This window comes from Mustela putorius, unplaced genomic scaffold (genome assembly GCF_011764305.1).
Source record: "Mustela putorius furo isolate JIRA1106 unplaced genomic scaffold, ASM1176430v1.1 tig00000765_pilon_pilon_pilon, whole genome shotgun sequence".
Classification (NCBI taxonomy): Eukaryota; Metazoa; Chordata; class Mammalia; order Carnivora; family Mustelidae; genus Mustela; species Mustela putorius.
The window spans coordinates 5,434,528-5,449,916 of NW_025421470.1; the positions used below are offsets into that span (position 1 = coordinate 5,434,528).

At 46.8% G+C, this 15,389-nt stretch overlaps 1 protein-coding gene across 1 annotated transcript in view; it reads right to left on the reverse strand.

Annotated features, from left to right (window-relative positions):
* Positions 1-15,389, reverse strand: part of PCP4 (Purkinje cell protein 4) — a 53,534-nt gene that overhangs the window by 14,346 nt on the left and 23,799 nt on the right. Inside the window, exon 2 of the mRNA XM_045084558.1 lies at positions 13,752-13,803. Coding sequence (XP_044940493.1) covers positions 13,752-13,803 — 52 coding nt within the window. The remainder of the gene's footprint in view (positions 1-13,751; positions 13,804-15,389) is intronic.

The window sequence follows — 15,389 nt, forward strand, 5'->3', positions numbered from 1 at the left end:
AGCCTCTGTTCGTGTTCTGCAAGCAGCAATGCGGACATGCAGTCTGTCCAATGAAAGAACAAACTTTCCCATTTTGTTGAAATAGTTAATATTTGTTATCACAGGCTCTGACAATCCTATTCCGATTCTGCCCGTTGTGCTTTCTTTCCCCTCCACTGCCTCCACCGGGAAATAGCATCGTTTTTCTCCTTCAGTCTCACAGGCACTGTTCCTTCGATGTGTGCAGAACATAAAATCCAAAGACGTCAAACCTCCTCTAGTGTCCCGGAAAGGGACAACCCCAGGATCCTAAAGCGTCAAAATAGCAACAGCCCAGAGACAACATTGTCCCACAATGAGGAATGGGGCCAAGAGATGTGAAACAGTTCACCACAGCTGAACCACCTGTCAATGGCCAAGCCACAAATGGCAGGGACCAGAAACAGAATCGCCTCTTCTCCCACCCCTTGGTGAGCAAACGGAGGCGCAGACACGGTTTTCTGGCCAGACCTTACAGCCAGCCGAGCAGGTCCAGGGGTACTGCAAACAGGGCAACAGTCGAAAAGCAAAGAGAAACCTAAAAGTAACTGACTAAAATGTCGAAATGCTGCAGAGCTGGCATCATGGTAGCAGCTGATTCCCGGATGAGCCCAGCAAAAGTTCGATGCTGAACAGTTCTCTATTTTCTTCTGAAAATCCTATGAACACTTACTGAGTGCCACTATCTGGAGGAACATTTAAAGAACTTTCTGTAGCCAGAAAATGCACTATAATCTCCAACTCACCCCTTCGTGGGCTGTTTCTGATGACCTAGCCCATTTGCAAAGCATGCTATAAAAACGCTTGCTTTATGGAGGGGTGGGAAATTGAATCTCGGTGAGGGCACATCAATTCAAACTGCCAAAGGGTTTATGTTTGCACTGAAACGCTGAAACTCTAAAATCTAAGAAAGGTCAGAGGCGAGGAGACGCACCGTCTCCATTGCGATTAGCAATGAGTGCTGTAGGTAATGAGTTGTGCCACGTTCAAAGGTCAATTTGTTGCACTTAGGTCTGGGAGCTCATTATGATAGGAAGAGTCTAACGTCGGAATGACTTGGCTCACATCAGCACCTAGCCAGGAAAGATTCTCTCTGACATCCAAGGACACGTTGCTTTCTAAGTGAATGCTGGAGCACAGTTCAATTTTCAATTATCTTCCGGGTCCGGGGTGGTGGAAGGGTCGAAAGAGAAGGCATTTTAGAAATATTGAAGAGGGCCCTTGCCAAGCACAAACATGGCAGCGAGCTTCTATTCCGCATAATCGTAAATTACTGGAAGGAGAATTCTCCTAAATGTGAAAGAGGCCGTGTCTCGGTCTTCCCATGTCCCACCCCCACCGTCACCCCCCGTCTGGGTCTGTGGAATCAATACATCTTTCAGTCGATCGTTGGTCGACTCAATTCCAAATCCTAATAGGAAAAAGGAAAGTGGCTGCTGGCACAGGAGTTCTCTGGCAAGAACTCAGAGGAATCCCAGGTCAGAAGCATCCACGAGTCAGTCAGTTTTCTGGCAGAGGGAGGGAACTTTCAAAGGAAATGGAATTGTTTTAAATGTCTCATTAAATTAGATTTAGCGATGTGCAAATACTTAGACTTCTCGATCACGACAAGCAACCATTTCTGTTAAAAATACTAATTATATACACACCTTCAAATCAATACTGGAAAAAACGAAGTTTATAAACAACGGTATTTCAAGTTCAGTGGTCCTGTAATATTGGTCATCCTTTCCTCTTGAACTTTCGGAATTTGGTTCCTATTAAAGGGGCTTAAGTCCTCATTTCTGTGGGAAACTGTCTTCCCTGACATGCCCAAAAGAGCGATTCTCTCGGCTGTGTGAGGCAGGAGAGGGGGGAGATTTTAGCTCCGGTTTGCGCTGGACTAGAGGAAGGGATGTTTGCTTCTTGTACTTCTTCACCAGCTGGTCCCGCAGTCAGACAAGTTTGAAACTAAGGACTCCAACCTACCACCTCCTCCCTCTCCAGGACAGTGAAGGCAGATCTCAGCCTCTGCTGTCTGAAACGCTGCCTGGAGAGAGCCCAGGGCTGCGTGCCTCCCAGACCAAGTCCCAGGCCCCAGGCTGGCCGCTGCTCTTCCCGCCCTCCTGGGGAGCTCCTGGGGTCGCTGGCAGGCCTCCTTTTCCCCAGGGCAGGTGGGTGACTCATCCACAGGCTCAATGGGCCACAGGGAGGCAGCTTTTCTGGAAGCTTCTTTGTGGCTTCCAGACCCACGTCACTGGAGGGTGCCTGACCACGCCCCAGGCAGCCCAAATCCCAGGAGGCTAAAACTGCCGGCGCTCCTTCCTGCCCTGATAAACCTGGCTTCAGGAGGGGGTGATGGTGTCTGCTCTTCACACCCCCCCCACTTCCCAGTTGGCCTGGGCTTCCATCGGGGCTCTCCTTCAGGCCAGGTGGAGATGTGCACAGCTTTGCACACATTCCTGGCTGCATTTTATGAAGTTCCCCTCCCCAGTCTTTGGCCACCTCCCTCTGCTCCTGGATGACACCTGAGAGGGTCTGAGACCTTAAACTGACCACCTGGAAAACACACTAATGTTCACGGACTGCCTAACTGCTCTTCCAAAAATAGAGCTGACGGGCTTTCATCAACCAATGACACTACACAGTTAAAGGGACAATATTAATAAATGGTCTTTCTTTCTTTCTTTCTCTCCCTTCCTCTCTTTTCCTTCCTTCCTTCTTTCCTTCCTCTTTTGTGCTTTTTCTGAAACCAATCCAGAATTTGCTTTCAAAACTCCTGCCGCTGTGTCTGTGTACATCTGCCATCACTCATAGTATAATAAGCTACATTTTTTTAAATTAGGGAACGCTGAGAGGGGTAGCTGATGACCCAGGCTTCAGTGACAAAAGTGCCTGGGCAAGACACAATGCAATTTTTTCAAGCTTTGCTCCTCAGCTTTGCTCTCTGCCTGTCCTAACCATCGTCCTGTGGCTTTGGTTGGGTTCCTCCAACGGACGGCATGACAGACAATCCGAAGACAGAAAGAGAGATCTGGTCATTAAGTCCCTTGCCTCTTTCTCTGCCAACGTTGCAGATAAAATACAGGCTGCCTATAAATTCAAACTTCAGGAAAAAATAATGAAAAATGTTTAGCATAAGTATGTCCCAAATATGGCATAGGACATACTTATACTTTAATTTTTTTTTAATTTTTATTTTTTGCTTATCTGACACTGAAATTTAACGGAGCGTCCCATACTTTTACTTTCTAAATCTGACAACCCTGTACGTCTGCACTGTTGGGCAGCTCAGGGATGTCCCTCAGCAGCAGGACACGGTCCCTGTCAGGCTGCCTCTCCAGACGTCTTCCCCTTCGCATTCAGGCGCCTCCCCCTCAGGCTCTGCCATTGCTAGTCTGAGGTGCTGCACTGTTCTGTGTGGGTTTCCCTAAACCCTGTGCACATCTTTGCAAACAGTCCCTTTGTAGTTAACGCTCCTCCAGCTCCTCGGGGGTGGGGTGTGCCCTCCTCTCCCCCACCCCCAGGACCACGGCCCATCCATTTGTCACTAAGGACTTCTGGCCCCATTCTCCCAGCGCTGCTCTTTTAAAATACGCCCTGACTCCTTCTGATAACAATGTCTAGCACAGAGCAGGTGCTGAGCAAATACTTTTTCGAACAAATGTGCAGAAAAAGGCTGGAGTTGATCCTGTTTTGCAACATCTCTGTTCTGGTTTTTGAGAACCTAAAGGTACGCTTCCGGGAGAGATGACATTCCTACCAGCAAGAAGACAGAACAGTCCGGAATGGCCTCGAAGGAGAGGAGGAGGGAGAGGATCGCTGACCGCCAGGCTAATAAAGAGGAGAGACGCAGGTCTGTAACAGACAGCCGCTGCCCCAGACTTAACAGCATAAACACAGGAAGTGCTTGTTCTGCCCACCGGTTCTGGAGGAGGGTGAGCTCAGCTGGGCACTTCTTGTGTGGAACCGTCCGTGTGCTGCAGCGAGAGGGTCCTGGGGCCAGAGGCACCTGGGGGGTATTACCACTCGTCTTGCAGTGGGGCTGGGAGAGACGGCGCCGTCCCGGGCTGGTCAGGCATGTCAGCCGCCGCTGCTTCGCACAGCTAGCCCGCGCTTTCTCACGATAGGACGGGTCCAGAGTATCAGGCTTCTCAGGTGGCCACTGCCTTCTCCCACAACAAGCTTTTTCAGGGACAAAAAGTTCAAAGCTGCTGGTTTCTTAAGATCTAGGCCCAGAAACCCTGTGCACCCTGTCTGCTGTGTGCAGCTGGTCTAAGTCACACCTGTCCTGCTGTAAGAGAAGACTTAGAACTCCCATCTCCATGGACCAAACACTTTGGAGCCCTCTCCAACCCTCTACAAAACACAATGCAAAACCAGAAATCATTCACCACTACAAAGGGCACACGAAGTGATGCAGGAGGATTCCCCCAGTCCCTTATGAAGTAAAGCAAGCACAGAGAGCGGGGAACTTTTGTGCTCCTTATGTGAAAAATGACTTAAATTCAAATTAATTGTTCATGCCCTAAAACGTTTCCAATTATCTATCTGCTATGCTTAAACCAGGACAGTGGTTTAGAAAGTACATAAGGAAAATGTATCATCATATGAACGGTACGTATTGAGTAGTTTTAAAGGAAAAAGTTTGTATCTGGCGCCTTGTTAGAGGATGACTTCCCAGCCAGGCAATGTGTGTAGGGCCCCACACTCAGCACAACGGGTTATCTTCCCCTTAATCATTCTTTAACTAAAGGGCTGTGTTTTCTCTTTCCCTGGACCCTGATGTTGGTGGCCCCATCCTTCACAGAGAGTGAAAAAGGCAAGGAGGTACCCGAGAACCCCCAGGAATGAGTTCGCTAGGTCTTGTCTTCAGAGCACACGGCTGGTGAATGGCTTTTGCTCACGTGACTGCTTCCAAAAAGCCGGCAAAGCCACCTGTCCTCTGCCTTAGCGACTCTGCCAGTCTGCTACACTAGGTTTTGCGCAGGCCAAAAATCAGAACAAAAACCCATTATCACAGTTTGAAGTAACTCTTAAGAGCATTCAGAGCCAAACCTGTTCTCAGCTTGCCTGAGTTAATGAACATCAGTCACTTCCCAAAAACAAGGAGAAGCCCACTAAGGAGAAAAGAAAAATGTACGTGGAAACAAAATCGCGCTTTTTCTTGACTGGTCCAAATTAAACCAAATCGTCACAATTAATTAGTATTGATCAGGAGCTCCCACTCGTTACTGATGAAGAATGCGGGAAGAAACCAATCGATAGTGTTGAGGGGAATTTTCATAAGCTCACAACACGTCCCAGGAGCTCTCCCCAAAGCTCTGTTCTAGAGTCAGTGGCAAAGAGCTTTCTTTTTTTTTTTCTTTTCTCTTTCTTTTTTTTTTTTTTTCAGCATAACAGTATTCATTGTTTTTTCATCACACCCAGTGCTCCATGCAATCCGTGCCCTCTATAATACCCACCACCTGGTACCCCAACCTCCCACCCCCGCCCCTTCAAAACCCTCAGATTGTTTTTCAGAGTCCATAGTCTCTCATGGTTCACCTCCCCTTCCAATTTCCCTCAACTCCCTTCTTCTCTCTAACACCCCTTGTCCTCCATGCTATTTGTTATGCTCCACAAATAAGCGAAACCATATGATAGTTGACTCTCTCTGCTTGACTTATTTCACTCAGCATCATCTCTTCCAGTCCCATCCATGTTGCTACAAAAGTTGGGTATTCATCCTCTCTGATGGAGGCATCATACTCCATAGTGTATATGGACCACATCTTCCTTATCCATTCGTCCATTGAAGGGCATCTTGGTTCCTTCCACAGTTTGGCGACTGAGGCCATTGCTGCTATAAACATTGGGGTACAGATGGCCCTTCTTTTCACGACATCTGTATCTTTGGGGTAAATACCCAGTAGTGCAATTTCAGGGTCATAGGGAAGCTCTATTTTTAATTTCTTGAGGAATTGGGAGACGCAGGGCGACGTCTGCCCCCAAGTTGAAGCGAGATCTGTGGTGGCTGGAAGGATGCCCAGGGAGACAGGTTACAGGGACCTCAAGGTTCCCTCTTCCTGCGTGTGGGAGGGCAGGTCCTGCCTGAGAGGGAGTTCAGTTTCTGAAGACAGTTCAGCCCACTATCTCCCAAGAACACCCTTTCTCAAGAAGGAACATTAGCATTCCCACATGCCTCTGTAATCACAAACAAACTCACTAATAGGAAACCTACAAATTTAAACCATCTTATCAGAGAGCCCAGGCTGAGATTCAAGTCAGTTCTCTCCTCTGAAAAGCTGCTTGCTGTGCAAATTAATTCTATAAGTACAATTACGAGTGTTTCATATGCTTAAAAGAGCAAAATGTTTTCAAGCACTTGAGAAATGTTATTTCCATACGAATAATTGATGAGCAGAATATGAGATATCCCTGTGTCCCAGTTCAAGCAGGATTCCAGAGAAAAGAAGGATCACCATTTTCCTGCTCCGAGCTGCTTCTTGGGCTTAAAAAGATCTTACATGGCAATTCTTTCAACCTGACTTGTACCTTCAGGTTTCCGCTAAGGCATATGGGCCTTCTCCATACGATATGACACCGAGTTCTATCTTCAGCTGGTCTAAAGTTATCCAGTGTTCGATTTCACAAAGAAGGAAGGAAGGAAGGAGGGAGAGAGGAAGAAGAAGAAAGATACGGATAAGCCCACCAATTAGCATATCGTTTCAATGCGTTCATTTGAAAAATTAATGTGGCTGTCTCCATAATGAGTCTGACATCACATATATTTCCCAGAGGCCAGTAACTAGTTAACTAAGCGTTGAGGTGATGGTGCTGAGACTCTGGTTTCTGGATTGGCCAAGATGTAAGCCAGTCAGGCTCATTCTGTTCCAAGGGCTCAGAACACAGCCCACCCTTGGTGCCAGGTTGCAGCAAGACCCCAAGCCCAGAGCCATCTCAGGACCGAGTGTCCATGGAGACAATTTGTCTGCCCTGCTGGCCAGATGAGCACAACTTTCCTCCTGTGATTTGTGTGACCTTGGACAGATCACTGACATCACGAGGAGCATCGCCTGACACGGCCTCCTACCCACCTCCCAAGGCTGCCAGGGAATGAAACAGAAGGTTGTGCATGAGAGCATTTTAAGCTATGCAAATGTACACAGATGTAGAGACTGACAACGAGAAGCAGATACTGGGGTGCCTGGGTGGCTCAGTCGGTTAAGCAGCTGCCTTCAGCTCAGGTCGTGATCCCAGAGTCCTGAGATCCCAGGATCCTGGGATCGAGCCCCATTGGGCTCCCTGCTCAGTGGAGAGCCTGCTTCTCCCTCTCCCTCTGCCTGCTGCTCTGTCTACCTGTACTCTCTCTGTGAAATAAATAATAAAATATTTTTTTTTAAAAAAAGGAGCAGATATCAACCTCCTCTCCTACTGATGACCCTTCAAGTGTGTTTACTCCGAAAACCGTGGATTCGAAGCACCACATCTATCCCAGGTCTGACATGCACACAGAAGTCATTAAAACACTCCACCTGGAGCACCGCCCTGCCAAAAAAAAAAAAATCACTGGTACAACTAAGATTAACAGTAGTAAATTTCCTGTCGACACTAATCCCTAAAACAACCCTCACGTGGAATCGACTCACTTGTTGAACAATATTACCCAATGACCAGGTTTGTGTGCAGAGCCTGGTGGTTTAAAGGCCTGGCTTAATCAGCAACTCCAATTTCATTCTTCCTCCCTCTGGGTCTATATCAGAAACAACCTCGTGTGCCCATCCCTTCCTTCTGGAATACAGATCTTCCGTGCGTTGCATGCTGACAGCAAAGAAGGGCATATCCCGCTGTAGTATTTGAACGCTGCGTTAGTGTTTTATCACTCTGGTTTTGAATTTCTTTTTTTTTTTTTTTTCCTGGTTGCTCTGAGTATGTTAAAAGAAAGAGAGGAAGGGCCCAGAGGCCCCAGATGGAGACCAGAGTCGTTTGATTTTTTTCGCCTTGAAAGCTTCTTGTGTCTGAGGTGTTCGCGGCAACGTTCGCAATATGTCAGCACAGGCGAATTCTGGGCTTCCCGCAGCTCGAGGCTTGATCACACCAGCCGGAGACAGATTTAGAGCTTTCTGGCCTGGTGATCGGTGCACACCTGAGAGGTTGAGAACTTTGGGGAGGTGCTTTTCCGACCGCCAGGTGCAAGCAGATTAATGGTAGTGAATAAGTCATTCTAAACAGCATATTTCTGATACATGTTGCTGTGCAGCACCCCAAATTCTTTTTCACCCCCTTTTCAAAGAGGAGTAGCAGAGGATGGCAAGTTCCCACCTCAGCTCCCGCTGAGGTTTAGGCAGAGTTGGCATATTAGATCTCCATGCGGAGCAGAGCGTCACAGAGCCCGGCTTCCCGATGTCTGCACACTCCAGACTGTGGGAACACAGGAAGGTCGCAAACCCACCCTACGGGCTACAACCTTCTCTCTCCCAGCCCCAAACTCTGGTCTCTACTACCTTAAACTTGAAGCGGAACCAGGTCACCTCCCTGCCTCATTCGTTGCCTGGTGTGACACCTCTGGAGGCTTTTTCTAGAAATTGCATTTCTTCCTGGTGCCTTCCATCCAAACGTCCTGTGCACAAAACCAGGATCCGCCAGGCAGCACCTCCTGCCAGACTGACTGTCCCTCTCGGTGGCGATGGTGAACACTCAGTCCCCTTTGTTCCTGGACACATCCTATTCCTGGTTCATCGTCCACCCTTGTACATGAGGTCTCAGTCCACACACCTCCCCAAACCGGGAAAGCTGGCAGCTTAGACGTCCTGGGCAAAATCTGCCCACGTCCACTTGCAGATATAAAAGGTCGGTCATCGTACACGAAGAACACGGAAAGAAAAGACGTTGCTTTCTCCTAAGTGATCTAGGGCTGAAAGGGGGCTGCTTCGGGGATAAATATGTGAGTTTCATTCCTTATTCGCACAATCACACCCAGATTAATGGTAGTGAATAAGTCTACGTATGAGCACAAATCCTCCGTCTCTCTCCCCAGCGACTCGGTAACAGAAAAACAAAATACAGGGTGCGTGTGTGTGTGTTTTCTCAAATCCAAAGGAAAGATAAACTTAAATGTCCATGTGCCTGGGTTTCATTCAAGACAAAGAGAGGAGAGCACCCAGGACATTTTCTCTTAGTCACTGGTAGCAATCATACGGTCATGTCAAAGCCAACCGAACGCTATGTGATCCTAGAGTATCCCCACACCTACTAGAAGTTTCTCAAACCACCGCCTCTTTCCCATGAAGGGGGACACCTTCATGGGAAGGTGCCTGAGTTCTTTCTCAAGCACTCAAGCCTCGAAGAAATTACAGCCACAGTAAGCTGTCCAGGTGGTGCCAAATAACACCTTCCTTCTGGACATTTGCTCACAGCCTGGAGGGAGGGATCCTTTTGTTAAATCAGGTGCATCCGTGCCCCCACCCCCAAAGACAGAACTTTCTGGAAACAAATGCGTCACAGCTCACTAAATCCATTCCGGTTTTAGAAATTCAATTTAGCTTGGGTAAGCCTCCAGGCTCTGAAAGTAAGCTCAGCCAGGGGTTTATTATTCGTCAATCTTTCCTTCATGTTGGAGGCCTCCCAGTGGCCACTCTCCTTCCAGTATTTTCCGACTTTCTCTGTCAATAAAACCTTTAACTCCTGGAGTCCCTCTGAAGAACAAGCATCAAAATAAAGATCAGGACATCAAGGAAAATTGCTGTCTTGCCAAAAACAAAAAGCCAAAAACAAAACAAACAGACACACACACACACAAACAACAAACAAACAAACAAACAAAAATGAAACAAAAACACCTTTTGCTTTTGTCCCAACTGGTGATTGGAGGTGAATAATCGGTTGTGTCTGTCTTGATGAATGCAGTTGAGTTTAACACCGCAAATGAGTCATAACCGGAGCTGTATGAACTATCATTTCACTCCAGGAGGGTAACAAACAAAGTTCTTGGTCTCAACTAATCAAGTAGTGAAAGTACTTTGTTCATAGAGGAATGAAAATCTCTGGGCCAACAAAAGCCTAATGAATTCACTTTTTTTTTTAAGATTTTTATTTTATTTATCTGACACACAGAGAGATCACAAGTAGGCAGAAAGGCAGGCAGAGAGAGAGGCAAGCAGGCTCCCCGCTGAGCAGAGAGCCCGACTCGGGGCTCCATCCCAGGACCCTGGGACCATGACCTGAGCCAAAGGCAGAGGCTTTAACCCACTGAGACACCCAGGCACCCCATGAATTCACTTTTTAATTAAAAACAATAATAACCCTAAAATTTACAAACAACCTGTCTCCATACTGCCGACGTGATGAAGACTATCTGGGCTTGCTGGGCTGTGTATGCAGAGGTTGGTACCCAGGGGCATCCTGGATGTGGAGTGGGTAAGTATCCTATTGCACATCCATAAACACCACAGTGGCAACACCACCTGTAAAAATAATCTTGGAATACCAAGAGCCTAGATTCCCTGTCAGTGGAACACTTGGGATAGTGTTTAATGTAACAAAATTCCAACAGAGTCAACAATTAAGATCCCTCTGGACTCTTCATGTATCCAACATGTGTCTTCTGTGATCTGAACTAGAATTTCGATGCACTCATAACTCACTGCCACGGTCTTCATTACTTTAAGTGTTAAATGGAAGCCTAAAGCAAATTTATAATAGTTGAAATAAGAACACTTTGATTTGTAGACAACTAATGATCATTTCATGATTAATTGACTACTACCCAACTCTCCTGACATTTTGGTGTTCTGTGCTCCATGGTCCCACTTCCGTGGGTCCCTGTTCCTTCCACACATGTGGGCAGCTTCATTTGTGCTAATGGGAAATAGACATTCAACTAAAAGGTCTCTTGAGACACCTGTGATGACAGAGTAAAATAGTTTGAATTTCAATGGGATGTAATAATAGGTTAAAACAAATTCTTTGCTTGACTTATTTCGCTTATGATCTCCCTGATATGAGGAAGTGGTGATGCAACATGGAGGCTTAAGTGGGTAGAAGAATAAATGAAACAAGATGGGATTGGGAGGGAGACAAACCATAAGTGACTCTTAATCTCACAAAACAAACTGAGGGTTGCTGGGGGGAGGGGGGTTTGGGAGAAGGGGGTGGGATTATGGACATTGGGGAGGGTATGTGTTTTGGTGAGTGCTGTGAAGTGTGTAAACCTGGTGATTCACAGACCTGTACCCCTGGGGATAAAAATATATGTTTATAAAAAATAAAAAATTAAAAAAAAAAAACAAATTCTTAGATGATATTCTCATATTACAAATTTAAGAACAAGGAAGGAAGTGACTTAGATTTTTAGGGAAAATGTCTTTTAGACCAAGTCTTTACCCCAATCACTGTTGGGTTGTTAGTACTTTTGTCTTTGTCCATTTTTAGAGACAAAACACAAACTCAATAGCATAATAAAATGTTGTGTACATATATCACCTGTGAGCAATTCTTCTGAAATCGAAGGACAACGTATTACAGCATTTTTGTTCTACGATTACTGAATAATCTCTAATTCTAAACATTCCTTTTTCTACTCAGAAGTGAATGTCCTTTAATATCTAGAATTATATAAAGGAAAGCTTTATCCTCGGCACCTTGAGTTTTTCTTTCCATTGATTTCCATACCTCCAGAAAAGACACATTTGATTTGCACTAGAAGGGATCAGTTTGGGGCTAAAAAAATGTCATGCCTCAGAACAGCAGAAAGTCGTGTCTTCTGCAACAGCTGATACGTCTCTCTGGTGCAAAGCCCTGAGCATGTAGACATGCTTCGTAGGACCCATCGGACAGAGGCCAGGATAGAGCTAGGGGGCGGAGGCAGTGAACACGAGGGGTCTGAGCCAGGCCTCCGCCTGATTCTCAGAGTCCAGACTCCTCACACGTGATACGGGAGTCACACCGGAGCAGCAATGCTCAGAGTGTGAACCAGGTACTCTGGGGGCGGGGCCCTCTTCTGAGAAGCGCTCAGATCAGAATTATTTTTTAGAGTACTAAGGTATGACTTGCTTTTTCCAACCTCGTTCTCAGGAGCTCACAGTGGAATTTTCCTGAGCCAACATGACATGTGATACCACAGGATGAAATGCAGAGGCAGCTCCCTGTCTTCTAGTAAAGCCAGACATTAAAAAGATTTGAAAAAAAAAAAAAAAAAAGTAAAACACTGCTAAAACACTATCCTTTTGCTAAATAGTATTTTTTTTCCCGTTTTGGAAAATGTCATTATTTTTCCACTTAAAATCTTACTTACATGAATATGTCATGGGTTATTATTATTATTATATTATTTTTATAAAATTAATATGTAAACCTTTTTTAAAATGTCTCCTTTTTAACTTCTAATATGGGAACCAACCCCAAGACCCCATTCTCAGGGTCTTCAAGAATTTTTAAGGATGGAGAAAGCCAGAGAGCAAAAGCAAGCAGGTCACTCAGAAGTCTTTTGACTGTAAGGATCCTGAAGCTGTGGGGCCAGCAGAGGGCCTCTGGAAAGACATGGCTACGAATCCACAAGCCAGGGAGACCAGCAAGCTGCTGGGGGTCCTCTGCCTTCCTGTGTGTGCGCAGCGCTCATGTTGTCCCTCTCTGCTCTCTGACATCTGTGCCAGCAGCCAACCCCGACTCACACGGGGGGGAAGCCAGGAAGGGCCCCCAGCTCCCATAGATCGGGACACACTGACTCATTCGCATAACGACCTCTTACCCTGGGGTCAGCACACTGACCCTGCCCAATGGGACGGCCTGAAGCAGGCGAGTGAGTCGGGAGGCCGCAGAGGAGGAAAGCACTAGCACAGAAGAACATTCCAGCACCCGAGTATTGCCCAGGCCCCAGCGCAGACCTGGCAGAGGACCCTGAAGGCCCCCAGGGAGTTTCTCACACCTGGTGTGGAGATCGGCATTACCCAGGACAGGGGCAGCAGGCACAGGCACAAATCCCACACAGCACGAAGCAGGACCCGTAGCCCCCAAAAGCGAGTTCATTTCATAATCAGCAAGAAGTACAAACATCCAGAATCTAACTTCACCCGGAACACGAACACGCAACCTCCCTTCACCCCGCTGAAGCTGGGGCGCTGGGCTCACACCCAGCTGGGTCTTCCTGCAAGTCCACCCTCTTCCTAGTCGCAGTCACAGCCAGCACCCCCTCTCCGAGCCTCAGGCCCCACAAATACAGTGATGGCTCCCACAGGCCAAGGCCAGCATGGAGACTGGCCCCGGACGCACACGCTCTGGCCTCTAGCACCCATTCCCGTTCGCTGGGAACTCACTGCTGCCCCTCCCCGATCCTGATCCCCTGGGGCCCACACTGTGCTCTGGGTCCTAGCGGGGCCTGAAGCAGACTGTAGAGGCTCCCGTCAGGAGCTGAGCACTTCACAGCTTTCAAAGCACTTATCTCATTTGATCTCATTTTAATCTCACAACAACTCTGATGATTCTCACCAGCCCTAATGAAGAAAGCACAGAACTATATTTGCATTGTAATTATCACGCTGCCCAAAACGAGAGTCCTCCTTTGGGAAGGAAACTGCTCCTATCACTGCATTTAGCAGGCTTGGTTTTCTTTGTCAAACCAGACCACGGTGCTCTCTCTTTGCTCAGATCCCCTGTAACCCGAAGCACAAACACGTGGACTAGGCTGGTTTGCACGGAAGGCACCACCCACATCTGCCACGGGCGCAAGGCTGCAGACGGGACATGGGGAGATATCCGGGTGATTCATGTCATCTTACCATTTTCGCCAGATGTCTTGTCTTTTCCATTGGTCGCGCCAGCACCTTGTCGCTAAAGGCATAAAAAGAAGGAGGGGAAAGAAATTATCGGATATATTCAGGATTATTTTTGTCACTTCTAATATTTCAAATACCTGTTGCATTATATCATGTTCTATGTTACTGAGCTCAGGTGGTAAAAACATGGGGCACATGAGACCAAGAAAGGGTCAAGCCCAGAAAGGATCTATTGGAGTCACACAGACTGCCCCCCTCGCCCACATCCAAGGAACACCAGACGGGAAGCTACTGTTGATGGAGGAAAACCTCATCCAAAAAATGAGGAAAATAGCCAAATGTGAGAAAATGAGAACTGTCACTTTTGTCAGTGATCGCCCCTACACCGTTATGCTCTCATTCCAATCCCAATGTCCAGGTCAAAAGAATATTAATCAACTGAAAAAATATTGGGTTTGTAGTCTGAGTTTCTCCTACTGTTGAGTCATCTGTCTGTCATTGTGTAAGCCTACTTTGTGCATTTTCATTTTACCAGGTCCACCAGGAGTACGAAAATTTTATGGTCAGTCTTGGATCATGGGGCAAGAGTTTCTGTGAGGTCTGGGGAGCTGTTATACATGTCAACATACAAGCATGTTTCCTCAAACCTTACCCAACTACTATCTTTAAATAACATGGTGTTCAGAATGGTTCTAGTTCACAGAGACAGAAGTATTGTGGAAATCCAATTTTCTGGTCATTATTGAAAGAAAATATGCTTCAAGTCAAAAAAGATTGCAGGGGCGCCTGGGTGGCTCAGTGGGTTAAGCCTCTGCCTTTGGCTCAGGTCATGATCTCAGGGTCCTGGGATCGAGCCCCACATCGGGCTCTCTGCTCAGCGGGGAGCTTGCTTCCCCCTCTCTCTCCGCCTGCCTCTCTGCCTACTTGTGATCTCTGTCTGTCAAAAAAAATAAATAAATAAAATATTTTTTAAAAATATTGCAGAGATTATGAAGTCTCTAATTTTCAGGTGAAGAAAATGCAACCAGGAAGGGAGCCTGATTTGTCTAAGATCAGAAGCTAGTTGGTGACACAGTGGAGACTAGAGACAGGACTTTGGTGCGCAGAGATGAGAGACCTGCAGGGGTTGTCTTGGTTACAAAACTATTTAAATAAGATCCTGGGAAGAGAAGCAGAGCACTGGACAAGGAGGAAACCATTATAGGTGACTCTCACTAAGGGGTAAAAATTTCCTCAAAATGTATATTTCTGTCCCACCTAAAAACAGTATCATAAAAAAATGATTACCAGCTCCCATTAGTGTCCAATGTTGTCATGAGACACTCCCAGATCCTTAGTCAACCCTTTATTAACAGTAGATGGGTCATCTGGAAAAATCTTGCTTTCAGGTTCTGGTTCGTGTAAATGAATAGGGTGAATGATAAAGACCCATGTTAACCAGTTAACCATCCCTGTGTACCCTTCCGGCCTTGTGCAGAGGATAACTTGAGAGAATGTGATCAAACCAAGTATCCCGGTGTCATCAAGCCCACCACACCCCCCAACCCAGTCACCATGAAGTGCAAAGGCCCACCCAATCCAGTCCCATTCTGAGAAGATAAACCAACTCTCTGTGGCAGGAGTGGAAGTAAAAGCCACAAG